At 37.4% G+C, this 13,297-nt stretch overlaps 1 protein-coding gene across 1 annotated transcript in view; it reads right to left on the bottom strand.

Annotated features, from left to right (window-relative positions):
* SF3B1 (splicing factor 3b, subunit 1, 155kDa) overlaps window positions 1–13,297 on the bottom strand; it is a 66,320-nt gene that overhangs the window by 4,911 nt on the left and 48,112 nt on the right. Inside the window, exons 8-22 of the mRNA XM_011949988.1 lie at window positions 12,810–13,022; window positions 12,425–12,546; window positions 9,364–9,561; window positions 9,164–9,265; window positions 7,675–7,854; window positions 7,034–7,120; window positions 6,639–6,909; window positions 6,077–6,222; window positions 5,835–5,981; window positions 5,494–5,619; window positions 4,439–4,660; window positions 3,975–4,157; window positions 3,778–3,889; window positions 2,191–2,311; window positions 1,716–1,847 (exon numbers count right to left, since the gene is read on the bottom strand). Of these exons, the coding sequence (XP_011805378.1) occupies window positions 1,716–1,847; window positions 2,191–2,311; window positions 3,778–3,889; window positions 3,975–4,157; window positions 4,439–4,660; window positions 5,494–5,619; window positions 5,835–5,981; window positions 6,077–6,222; window positions 6,639–6,909; window positions 7,034–7,120; window positions 7,675–7,854; window positions 9,164–9,265; window positions 9,364–9,561; window positions 12,425–12,546; window positions 12,810–13,022 (2,362 nt within the window). The remainder of the gene's footprint in view (window positions 1–1,715; window positions 1,848–2,190; window positions 2,312–3,777; window positions 3,890–3,974; window positions 4,158–4,438; window positions 4,661–5,493; window positions 5,620–5,834; window positions 5,982–6,076; window positions 6,223–6,638; window positions 6,910–7,033; window positions 7,121–7,674; window positions 7,855–9,163; window positions 9,266–9,363; window positions 9,562–12,424; window positions 12,547–12,809; window positions 13,023–13,297) is intronic.

Raw genomic sequence — 13,297 nt, 5'->3', positions numbered from 1 at the left:
TAACTCAAATTAATTTTCATATGTAATTTTCAGTTTTTAAACTTTCTGAAATATAAAGAAATTTAACTAAATGTTTAAAGTGAGTTTTAAAGTGAGTAATTCTCTGAGTTGTCAAAATGGGCACTAGAACTAGGTAGGAGTGATGAGGGGAATATCTGAATTGTGGTCTCCCATTATAAACCATATAAAATCTCTTTTATCTTCCCTCCCACACAATGTGCTGCATCTATTTGCCTCTTCTTTGACATAAACTTAGAGGGACATCGGGGCTAAAAGCTTGCACAACAGCTATTCACTACAAATTTCTTGACTCCATCACCACTGAAATAAATACTATGCTACCAAAATAGGAGAGAAATTAGTGTGTGTTAGGGGAGGGGGTGTGGTCTGGTTAATTCTACCTAATTAATCAGACATTCACATGTCATATTCCTTGAACACATTTTCTTAAGCCACATGGACATGTGGTGTCTCGTTTTCTATAATGACTGTTTTTTCCTATTTTAGTTGTGATGGAATGGAAGCAAACAACCATAGATTATCTCACAAAGCAGCTATAATTCAGTTAAATCCGTGAAGTAATGTCAGAATAGCATTTTTGTTGTTTTTTTTTTTAGAGACAGGGTCTCGCCCTGTTGCCCAGGTTGGAGTGCAGTGACACAATCACAGCTCACTGTAACCTTAAACTCCTGAGCTCAAACAATCCATAATACAACTTTTAAAACACATAAAGCATTAATATGAGACTTAAATGATGCTTTGAGACTAAAAATTTGCCTTAATAGTTTAAGCAATATCCTAAAAGACACATTTTGAATTTTTCTGAAAATGGTACTGTTTCCCTCCCTGAAAACGCCTAAAGTATAATTAAAGTAAATCTTAAACCCTTCCATCTATTTCAATTCAATTAAGAATTTAAGACTACTGGCTGGGTGTGGTGGCTCATGCCTGTAATCTCAGCACTTCTGGAGGCCAAGATAGGTGGGCTCACTTGAGGTCAGGAGTTCGAGGACAGCCTGGCCCACATGGTGAAACCCCATCTGTACTAAAAAATACAAAAATTACCTGGGTGTAGGCCGGGCACGGTGGCTCAAGCCTGTAATCCCAGCACTTTGGGAGGCCGAGACGGGCGGATCACGAGGTCGGGAGATCGAGACCATCCTGGCTAACACGGTGAAACCCCGTCTCTACTAAAAATAATACAAAAAACTAGCTGGGCGAGGTGGCGGGCGCCTGTAGTCCCAGCTACTCAGGAGGCTGAGGCAGGAGAATGGCGTGAACCCAGGAGGCGGAGCTTGCAGTGAGCTGAGATCCGGCCACTGCACTCCAGCCTGGGCAACAGAGCGAGACTCTGTTTCAAAAAAAAAAATTACCTGGGCGTGATGGCGCATGCCTATAGTCCCAGCTACTGGGGAGGGTGAGGCAGGAGAATCGCCTGAACCCGGGAGGCAGCAGTGGGTGCAGTGAGCTGAAATCAAATCACTGCATTCCAGCCTGGGTGACAGAGCAAGACTCTGTCTCAAAAAAAAAAAAAAAAACGAATTGAATTTAAGAATACATTCCAAAAATCAGAAGGTCAGTGGTTAAACGAACAGCTTTCTCAACTGCATTATTCAGACCATGCCTCAAAAGAGATTTCTACATGAACTATTTTTCAATACCACAATGAATTTATTATAATTTTTTTTTTTTTAATGGAAGTAAGTAACACTCACCCAATGGCCTTTGCAATATAACCAAATGTGTTGACTGTGGCTCTACGAATAGCCTTTTTGTGGGCTTTTAAGAGCTCTAAAAGCTCAAAGCAAATCCTCATCCACTCTCTTGCAGACACATATTCAGCTCCCCTAATTTAAAAAATACACATATTATTTGTGACATTAGGAAAAGTTTTAAGGATAAATTTGCAAATTCAGTTCTAAAAACATGATTGTTAACTCATTTTAAGCATTAAATAAGAGTTATTACTCTTCAGAAAGGCTGAAGAGTTAGTCTTACAGGTTTAGTCCTAAAATTACATGGCCACCCCATTACCATCCAAATTGAAATTTGACTGAAAATATTAATACTAGATAGCCTAATCATATACACTTATATTAGTGACATTAAGAAAATTTTGCTAATTGAATACAAAGTGGCCAAATTTGAAAACTGATACTGCTTATAAAAATGTGTGGGTAATCTGCTTACCTGTCAGCAATACGCCCAACAAGATCAATACAATTCTCTTGTACTTTTTCATGTCTGTTCTTTAAGATGGGGGTGAGTCTAGGCAGCAGATCTTTAATTGGTGGAGTCATCTTATGCATACCTATTTAATAGAAGTCAATAAACTATCAACATTTGAATTGCAACTTTTGTTCACTTTCCTTTTACTTAGCAACGTCATATATGACTATGCATAAATATAAACTTACAGCTGCCTATGGAAAGAGAAAGCCCCGGATTCTGATCAGACTCAGAATCGTTTTTAACTTTTATTAACAATTTTTGATTATGTATAGAAATGAAAGAAATCAGTGAAGTGATTTAAAGAATGATGGATACTCAGTAACAAAAAAGTTTCGTTTGGTTCTGAAATGTATTTGTGCACTGACATTTAAATATGGGGACAGCTTATGTTCCGGCCGTACACAACAATATAAGCCAGAGGTAAACATGTAAATAAAGCAAAAATTTCCAGAAAGGGCCCCCTTACCCTGTAACTGCAAAACAAACAGATCTCCAGTCTCCCTGCAATGCAGGGCATACTTGGATGGTATTTACACCTATGAAGAGAGAAAAAAGGAGGCAGCTGGCAGGGGCTCTTGCTCTAACTAGAATCACTTGCTCTGATTCTCTCTCCATTGCTCTTCCCATGCCTCTCTGACAAACAATATGGTTTAAAACTCCCTGCAAACCAGAGCCCTACAAGTGGCCATGTAAATAATTTTTGGCAAGTGGCTATCTTCAAGTATAGCACTGGGCTGTATTGGAGATTATATGCAAATACAATAGTTTAAAAATGTATATTGCATAAATACCTCTTACAAAACAAGAAAAAACAGTGGCTCTCTCACAGTCAGCTATTTTGACTTCTGCTAGGTTATCAGAGCCTCTAAACTCTGCAGGAGTTACATTTGGCAACAGTTATAATCAATTTAAAAAAAGATTAAATACAAGAAATCATTTGTTTTCTTTGTCATACTGCCCTAACAGAATAAAAACTCTGCTCTCCATATCCAAGACCATTTGTAATATTGCTGTGTTTTGGGTTAGAAAACTGAATGGACAGTACTGAAAACTTGGGTATGTAAATAAAGACAATAATTTGATCAGTTCACTTTTCTGATTATATTCCTTGAAACTGATGGCAAGTAAAAAACCTGTCATAATCACTAATTCAAGGTTTAAATATACATACATAGTTCTAAAACTAAATTAAAACGTTAGGTTTCCCTTTTCCCCCTCACAGCAGAACATGGCAGAATATATTTCACCTGACACACTATTTCTACTAGGGTCCTGTATTCCAAGACTTCAAAGCTTTTTGAGCTGTGACTACTCCCACCTCTCCTGTAGGTCCTAAACTTGCCCTTTTTTTCTCTTTAAAGTAAAATATAAATGAGTTTTGGGAAACAAAACTTTTGTGACATTCCCTGACTTAACTACAATCTTGAAGTGCTTTTAAAAAAGTAACAAAAACCTCCCAAATCCTAAATAAGACTTTATTTACAGGAAAAAAAAAAAAGAAAATTAAAACAAGAAAAAGTCTTATGTAACCAGCAAATTCCATACCTATGACATTCACAATGGCCTTCAGTGCTCCAAGAATGCTGCCCAATACTTCAGGGTACTCTTCACCCAAATACTCATACAACACAACACCCAAGTGTCCCATCAATTTTTCCTATAATAAAACAAATAATGTTAAAATGTTACTATTTACATTAAACTATTTGGTGAATAAGTAATAATTTGAAAAAGAAGTTTACCTCTTGACAAGTCTTCATGACAACAGCAGTTCGAGAAATCAAGTCAGCTGCCTGCTGCCTAACTTTTGCAGATTTGTTATTTAAACGCCACAAAACTGTACCACAGATCTGAGGCAAGTATGGTTTGACTCGTTTGCCAAGAGCATTAACCACTGTGCCAAAGCCGTTCAACATTACTGAGTCCTAAAAAATAAATTAAAAAAAAAGACACATTCATTTGGTTTATGACTGCACAGTTGAAATAAACTAATAGTCAACCTCTTCTAACCACCCAAACATCTGTGGTTGTTTTTTTACATCAAATCTTAAAACTTGAGGTAGAACAGTATTTTTTGGTAACCGAGTGAGCATATTAAAAATTACTTCAAATTCAATTGCATTCTAGAAAAATTTGCTGGACAACTAATACGCTTTTCTACAAATATTAAAGTCAGTAGCAATGTGCCATAATTAGTTATCATTACCTCTGTAGTCTGTTCTTGGAAAGCATAAAGAATACCATCAATGAGTTGTTCTTCAAGTTTATGATCAATATCTGCTGCTCCCAAATTGCCCATAATTTTCTCAATTGTCTCCATCACCATTTTTCTGTACTGTTCAGCTTCATCTTTCAGATCATCCACAATCCTGGATATAATTTCTGCTGCACCTACTTTGTTTGCCAACTCCACAGTAGTATCAACTAACTAAAAAGAACAGGAAAAAAACGTTTTAGACTGCTTTTCCAAGGACATAAAACAACATCATGAAAACCAAATACTCTAAATACACTACTTATTTAGCTAATAAACATGATAAGAATGATTCACTGCTATTTATTAAAGCTGAAGAGAGGGCCGGGCGCGGTGGCTCACGCCTGTAATCCCAGCACTTTGGGAGGCCGAGACGGGTGGATCACGAGGTCAGGAGATCGAGACCATCCTGGCTAACATGGTGAAACCCCGTCTCTACTAAAAAATACAAAAAACTAGCCGGGCGAGGTGGTGGGCGCCTGTAGTCCCAGCTACATGGGAGGCTAAGGCAGGAGAATGGCGTGAACCCGGGAGGCGGAGCCTGCAGTGAGCTGAGATCTAGCCACTGCACTCCAGCCCGGGCGACAGAGCGAGACTCCGTCTCAAAAAAAAAAAGCTGAAGAGAAAAGTGACCAAACATCGAAAAATGAGTATAAGTTAACATGATTCAAGGTAAAACTGTGTCCATGTTTCATCTAGCTAGCTAAAGCACTGAATTTACCAGACAAAAACATCATTCACAATTTAGTATTAATCCTTAAATCCAAAATCAAAATGGAAGTTAACTGGCTGACTAAAATCCATCTCCTCACAGTTGAGTATTAATCCTTGAATCCAAAATCAAAACAGAAGTTAACTGGCTGACTAAAATCCATCTCCTTTCATAATCAAGCACATATAAACTGTGAGATAATTAAGGCAAAAAATAATATATAACATGCATTCAAGTCGACTAAAGAATGAGTCAAAAGGATTTTTGAGAATATTCTTTTAAAACAAAAGCTTACCTGTCGGTAATTTCTTCTATCCAAAGCCATCCTGTGCTGCCAGAAGTGTTTAAAAAAGGGAGGAAGAATCTCTGTTTTAATGTAGTTTGCTTCTACACCATCTGTCCCACAACACTGTTTTACCACCTAGAAGGTTAAAAAATAGTAATAATAAATCAACTGACTTGAAATGAACAGACTACTCATTGCTGATTACGTAATTTTAAAACATAAAATTTAAAAACAAATGAAACAGTACTGGTGTAACATACAGTTTTTTTGTTGTTTTTAAAAAACACTTTAAAATTCTGTTAGAACCATGAAACAAATCCAGTTTACATTAACGAATCTGGAATAATTACCTTCAGCACAATCTTCTTCATTTCCTCATCAGGAGATTGGAATTCTCGAATAAGGATTAACATCACTTCTCTAGTATAGTAGTTGGCATATTCTGCATCCATAAGAGGAATAAGATACCCAATAGCCTTCAAGAAAGCAGCCAAACCCTATTTTTAAATAAAAATATATGTACTTTAGTAATTTAGATTTATGTCACCTTAACTTTAATGAAGATAAATCAAAAGGTAATTGGTGGATTTACCTTTCCTCTGTGTTGGCGGATACCCTTCCATAAAGGCTTTAACACGGAATCAAAAGATTCGATACCATAAGGAGTTGCTGCTTCAGCCAAGGCAGCAATGGCCAAAGCACTGATAGTCCGAACTTTCTGCTGCTCATCCACAAGACCTACAAAACCAAACACAGGTTTTAACTATGCCCCAACATTACCTAAGTTACACAATATCATCCAGATTCTCACAATGTATCAACTATTTAGCCAAACTGCAGAATACGTTCACATTAAAATTAGGTAAAAGCAAAATATGAACCATAGCCTGTTAGCAGATAATATTACAAACCCATCATAAAATCTATAGTTTGTACAGTTATGCCTTTCCATTTATCTCCCCAAATCAGTAGCCCAAATTTTAGGACAGTTGTCCTATTAAAAGTAGACAGGCTGTGTGTGTACCTCTAGTCCCAACCACTCAGAAGGCTGAGCAGGAGGATCACTTGAGTCCAAAAGTTTGAGTCCAGTCTGGGCAACATAGTAAGATCCTGTCTCTTAAAGAAAAAAAAAAAAAAAAGACATTACAACTTACCATGTTCAATGATTTCAACTAAACTTCTAAGATGTGGCAAGATGGCACAGCCCATAAGAATAGCTATCTGTTGTACAATCTTAATACCAGTGTGTCTCGCTTGCCAGGACTTCTTGCTTTTGCACACAGCTTTTAAGAAGGGCAATAAAGAAGGAATGCCCAGGGCAGAGGCTACAACAGCAAAAGCTCTAGCTGTTGTGTTACGGACATACTCATCCATGTTATCTATATCAGGTCTCATGGTAGAGATCATAGTAGCCAGACCAGCAGCCTAAAAAGTAAACAAAGGACAGTCATGAGTTGGTAATATTAATCTTCAACCATTTCCTTCCATAATCAAATAATTCCATAAACAGATACAAATTTTCTTCTCTAGAGAAATTAAATGTAAATACCTTTGCCAAATTAGAAATGATCTCTCGGCCTTCCACTCTAGCATAGTAATCTTCATCAATCAATAGTGGTTCAATGACCACAAGGATCTGAAAAAGAGAAAAAAGAGAAGAAGCTACACTTTCACATCAATTGCTGATGAAATACTCATGCAGAGAATTAAACATATACAAGAAATTTAGAATTTTCAGGACTTTTGTTAATCAAGGGACAAATTGTTTAAGAATTTTAATTACACAAGTTCAAACTCCAGATAGAGATGAAAATTTAAAAGAGCTATTAGTGACACACTAACATTCAATATTTTTTAAAGAAATAACTCATATGCCCTATGAACATACTGCACCATAATTACCATCGGTGAAAAAACTGGTTCCTAATACTAACTGGCAGAGTACAGAATCACATATGTTCTCATCCTAATCTAATCTCAATAAAAGCAAATGAAAAAATTAAATAATATGAACCTCTTATGGCAAAGATGACAAAAACTAGTATCTGTACATCTGTATAAAACTGTATTTGTACATGTATGATGTGTACTTGTGCAAAGAAAAAGGTCTACAGGGATATGTAAATTTAACATTGATTAACTGAAAAAGTTAAATTATTAAAACTATCAGAAACACTATTAAGAACAAACCTTATGCACATATGGACGAACTAAGTCATCAAGTTTGTATAGTATCCTATCAATAACTTTCACAAGTAAATGACGCTCTTGATCCTCAAGTGTAGGAGACATCAGTAGAGGAAGAATCTGATTAAACAAAGGACCAGCTCCAAATTCACGAGCTTTATCAGTAATCTGACGCAATGCAGCCTGGGAAAAAGAGCAGAGTAATAGGTGTGGTTTCTTTATAATCAAGCATCTTGAATGAGCAAACTACTCAAAGAAGATTTTCCATAATTTGTTAGTGTTTACTTTTACACACATTTTACACAGACAGCATGAGTGCATTTCCATCCAAATTACTCTGGAATTTCAACTACTATGATAGAAATTTTATGTTAATTCAAAAGAGTAATTTAATAGAACAAAAGAACCACAGAGGTATGTACCAAATTAGCCTTCACTTCCCCTAAAGTATCTTCCATTTCCAAGGCACATATAGTGTTAATATAATCCCTCACTAATTTCACTAATTATCTTCAAGCTTTAAGCATATTTTAAAGGCCTTGAGAAACGGAGAATCTCATGTTTCAGCATCTTTATTAGCTTTTTTAACCAAAGAATTTTGTGCTAACTCCAGCTGGGCATGGTGGCTCACACCTGTAATCCCAACACTTTGGGAGACTGAGGCGGGAGGATCTCTTGAGCCCTGGAGTATTTAAATAATAAAAACAAACGGCTGGGCATGGTGGCTCACGCCTGTGATCCCAGCACTTTGGGAGGCTGAGGCAGGTTAATCATTTGAGGTCAGGAGTTCAAGACCAGCCTGGCCAACATGGTGAAACCCTGTCTCTACTAAAAATACAGAAATTAGCAGGGCGTGGGCGTGCACGCCTGTAATCCCAGCTACTTGGGAGGCTGAGGCAGGAGGAATGCTTGAACCCAAGAGGCAGAGGTTGCAGCGAGCCAAGACTGCACCACTGCATTCCAGCCCGGGCAAGACAGCAAGACCCTGTCTCAAACATATACATACAATATTAATAATAAAAACAAGCAAAAAAGTTAAATCCTTCACACTACATAAACTTTTTTCCCTCATGCTATGTTCTTGATAAAGATGAAGAGAGTAACTATAAATTCCTAAACACAAAAATATAACACTATCAAAAGTTAATTTTTTTGTGGGGAAAGCTTTCTAAATAACCTTTACCAATTTGGGCCACTTGGAAGAGTAAAGGAAAGACCACACTACAGCGGGTTATACCAATAGTTCAGTACTATTTTGTGGCCTACATTTCCTGGTGAAAAAATTAAAAACATTTTTAAAAATATAAACTTGGCCAGGTGCAGTGCCTCACACCTGTAATCCCAACACTCTAGGAGGTAGGCCAAGGCAGCAGGATCACTTGAGACCAGCCTGGGCAACATGGCAAAACCCTGTCTCTACAAAAACTACAAAACTTTTTTTGAATTAAATAAATAAGCAACAAACATGACAATTTAACAAACTGAGACTTACCTTTCTCATTGGTGGTGTTCCATTCTTAATTTTTAAAAGCAACTTCATTATTTTTCTCTCTTTTTGCTCTTCTGGACTAAGTGTTGATTCATCAACATCAACCTACAGTAAAAAGAAAAAAATGTTAAGGGAAGTTGAAATGTTATGATTTATAATTCTGGAACAAAATGTAATAGTTTATTTCTGCTGGTATCACTTACCAATAGTTTATCAAAGTACTGAATATCATCAGGTTTTAAAAATGGAAGATTTCCAGATGGCTGATCATTAACACTTTTCATAGTTCGATCTTCAGTTTGCATGTGGAAACCAGTCATACCACCCAAAGGTGTTGGAGTAGCTGTCAGTTTTCGAGCTGGAGTTCGAATAGGAACATAACCAGCTGGAGGAGGAAGTACCTAATAAAAGTTATAAGACAGTTTAGGATTTTCTTAACTTAAAAAACAGCATAAGGAACAATATTTGCACTTAAAATATTTTAGTTTATTAGCTAATAAGGTTTTTATTTGCTTGGAGACAACATCTATCTTGCTTTTCTATCTTAATTAGAAACTTAAAATATCTGCTTCTCATCTGCTAACGGATTATATCAGTGGTGTAGGGAACTGAGGAAATACAAGAGAAGAGCTTACAAAACACTGATCACGTTCAAACATGTTGCGGGTCAAAATGTCAAATTATTAAAAATTTGAAAATTATAAAATCTGAGTCAGCAATTCCAAAAAATTGCTCTAGTCGAGCAAATAACATTTCATAAGTATTTATATAAAATGGAAATAAGCTCATATGTGGCATAAAACATAAAAAGTTTTATTTTAGTATTAAAATATCACATAAATTCCTGTACTATAAAATCTTTTAAGTGTAAAACTCTACAAAAAATTAGTTAAATGCATAAAAACTAAAACCAAAATGTTTGCCAAAGCCCTGTAAAATACACACCACCTGATCAAACCTTTTGTAAAACAAGTAAAATTTCAAAAAATGCAGGCTGAAAATCACAAAGAATTTTTTTTTTTTAAAGCTGGTAACAGACTTCCAAAAAAAAAAAACCAAAAACAAAAACAAAAAAAACACACAACTCCTGGGCAGGCCAGGTGCGGTGTCTCACGCCTGTAATCTTAGCACTTTGGGAGGCTGAGATGGGAGGAACGCTTGAGCCCAGGAGTTTGAGACCAGCCTGGGCAACATGGTAAGACCCCATCTCTATTTTATATAATTTAATATATAGTAAAAGAAAAAAAATACAGCTTCCTGGGGAGGTCGATAAACCTATACACGTCTTCTCCAGTGAGCCTAAAATTGTTGTCTATTAAAGATTAAATTATGTTAAATTTACATTGATGCTATCTGTACTCCGTACAGATATTTTTTGTTGCTAGTTAATGTCTGCACCAGCACAGACCAGTAAGCATTTTGGATAAAGTGGATACTCTATAGACGTGAGACCCAGGGAAATCAATGTCAAGTCCACAGGCATCACTTGCCATTAAGGATTTAAAGGTCTACTATATTTTTACATTCACTAGTAAGGATGTTGCTTATTAGTAGGATTCACTGAGGGAGACTTTTCCTCCTAGTGACTCTAAGGAAATCTATGACTACGACTGAGAAAGACACTCAGACAGTCAACAGTAAGTTGTATCTATACCCACAGCATTGTGTGAAGGCTACAAAAAGCTTTAAGGCAAAACTTCATGCAAACTTGAAACAAATACTCAAACATAAATAACAGGGATCAAAAACAAAACAAGGCTGGACACAGTGGCTCATGCCTACAATCCCAGCAGTTTGGGAGGTCAATGTGGGAGGATACTTTGAGCCTAGGAGTTTGAGACCAGCCTGGCAACACAGTGAGACTCCATTATCTACAAAAAATTAAAAAAAAATTAGCCAGGTATGGTGGTGCACGCCTGTAGCCCCCCCTACTCAGGAGGCTGAGGCAGGAGGTTCACTTGAGCCCAGGAGTTCAAGGCAGCAGCAAGCTATGTCGGCGCCACTGCTCTCCAGTCTGGGCAACTCAGTGAGACCCTGTCTCTAAAACAAAACAAAATAAAACAAAAAACATATGCATGAAGTTAAAATTCAATAGTCATTAACAGAAAAAGCTCTATGAAGGCCATCAGATGACTTACAAAGTTATCTGGTACCCCTTGGTTATGATGTCAGCTATATGACCACAGGCTATCTTCAGACTAACAAATACTCCCTGAGTACGAGGTACCTAGAAAATTTTATAGTTCAAAATAAATTTTAGGTTGATATGGTAAAAAGAAGGCTGGGCACGGTAACTCACGCCTGTAATCCCAGCACTTTGGGAGGCTGAAAAGGACGGATCATTTGAGGTCAGGAGTTCAAGACCAGCCTGGCCAACATGGTGAAACCGTGTCTCTATTAGAAATACAAAAATCAGGCCGGGCGCGGTGGCTCAAGCCTGTAATCCCAGCACTTTGGGAGGCTGAGATGGGCGGATCACGAGGTCAGGAGATCGAGACCATCCTGGCTAACACGGTGAAACCCCGTCTCTACTAAATATAAAAAAATTAGCCAGGCGTGGTGGCGGGCGCCTGTAGTCCCAGCTACTCGGGAGGCTGAGGCAGGAGAATGGCGTAAACCCGGGAGGCGGAGCTTGCAGTGAGCTGAGATCCGGCCACTGCACTCCAGCCTGGGCGACAGAGCGAGACTCCATCTCAAAAAAAAAAAAGAAATACAAAAATCAGTCAGGCGTGGTGGTGGGCGCCTATAATCCCAGCTACTCGGGAGACTGAGGCAAGAGAATCGCTTGAACCTGGAAGGCAGAGGTTGCAATGAGCTGAAATCACGCCACTGCACTCCAACCCAGTGACAGTGAGACTCCATCTTAAAAAAAAAAAAAAAAAAAAAAAAGGAATATTCTTTGTGTCCACTGACAATCCATAAACTTAAGTACACGAAATCTTGGTGAAGCACCAAGTAAAATAACCACAATCTTTAAATAAGCTTATTCCTGGGACTGCTAGAAAACTGAAGCACCAGCAGTTCTCAAAGTATAACCGATAGACCTGTATACAAGTCCTTGAGATGTCTTTCAAATAGTAATAGAATCATGTTGCTCATTTCTTTTCATCTCTATTTGGAACTGAAATATACCTGGAAATAGCTAAGAGAATGGAATGACAATAGTAAATTTGGGCAAAGCCAATGTAAGCTTGATCAATTTTTTTCACTATTTAAAATAAATGCATATCCTAAATACCATCTCATTCATATTTGATGTACTACCTTATATCCTTCTGGGAACATAGCATCTAATTCCTCATCAGAAAGTGGGCGATTTCTCTCATCAATTTCTCTTTCCCATCGCCAAGCCTGAAGCTGTTCAGGAGTCATACTCATTATGTGACCTACCAAGAAAAGCAAAGTTTTATATACTCTATAGTGCAAGACTGTATTATTACATATATCTTTGAGATAAAAGAGAATTAAGATCAACCCTATTATTTATTTTGCTTTTACATTATAAATGCAAACCAAGACTTAAATTTTTATATCTCTTTATTCTTGCTAGAAGTTGACATTAACAGCACACAGAATATCACAAAGAAAAAAAATTAAATAATTTATGGAGGAAAAAAACAATTATTTCCAATGAGAGAGAGAGTTCTACCTGGAGTAGGGGTAGCCATGTTCATGGCTGGTGTGCCAATTGGTGTTTTTCCAGGGGTCAGAACTGGCGTGCTTCCACCCATCTGACTAGCTGGTGTTTCATCCCACCGTGATTTTCTTTTACTGGCTCCAGGAGTCGGTGTTTCACCAATAGAATCTCCACCTCGATCTGTTCTAGGAGTCTCAGCCCATCCACTTCCATGCCCAGGAGTATCTTTAAAAAGAAAGAGTGAGTAAAACCACAATTTTAATTACTGTTAAAATAATATTCTTTATTCTCCAACAGTTATACTCAAAACTATCAAGTTCTAAAACAGAATATTCCTAAAATGGTGACCCACTTAAAGTTGTTTGAGACCAGCCTGACCAACATGGTAAAACTCCATCTCTACGAAAATTACAAAAGTTAGCCAGGTGTGGTGGTGGGTGCCTGTAATCCCAGCTACTCAGGAGGCTGAGGCAAAAGAATCTCTTGAACCTGGCCGGGCA

The sequence above is a fragment of the Colobus angolensis genome, unplaced genomic scaffold (genome assembly GCF_000951035.1).
Source record: "Colobus angolensis palliatus isolate OR3802 unplaced genomic scaffold, Cang.pa_1.0 Scaffold30, whole genome shotgun sequence".
Lineage (NCBI taxonomy): Eukaryota > Metazoa > Chordata > Mammalia > Primates > Cercopithecidae > Colobus > Colobus angolensis.
This window is presented reverse-complemented; position numbering and strand designations above follow the sequence as displayed.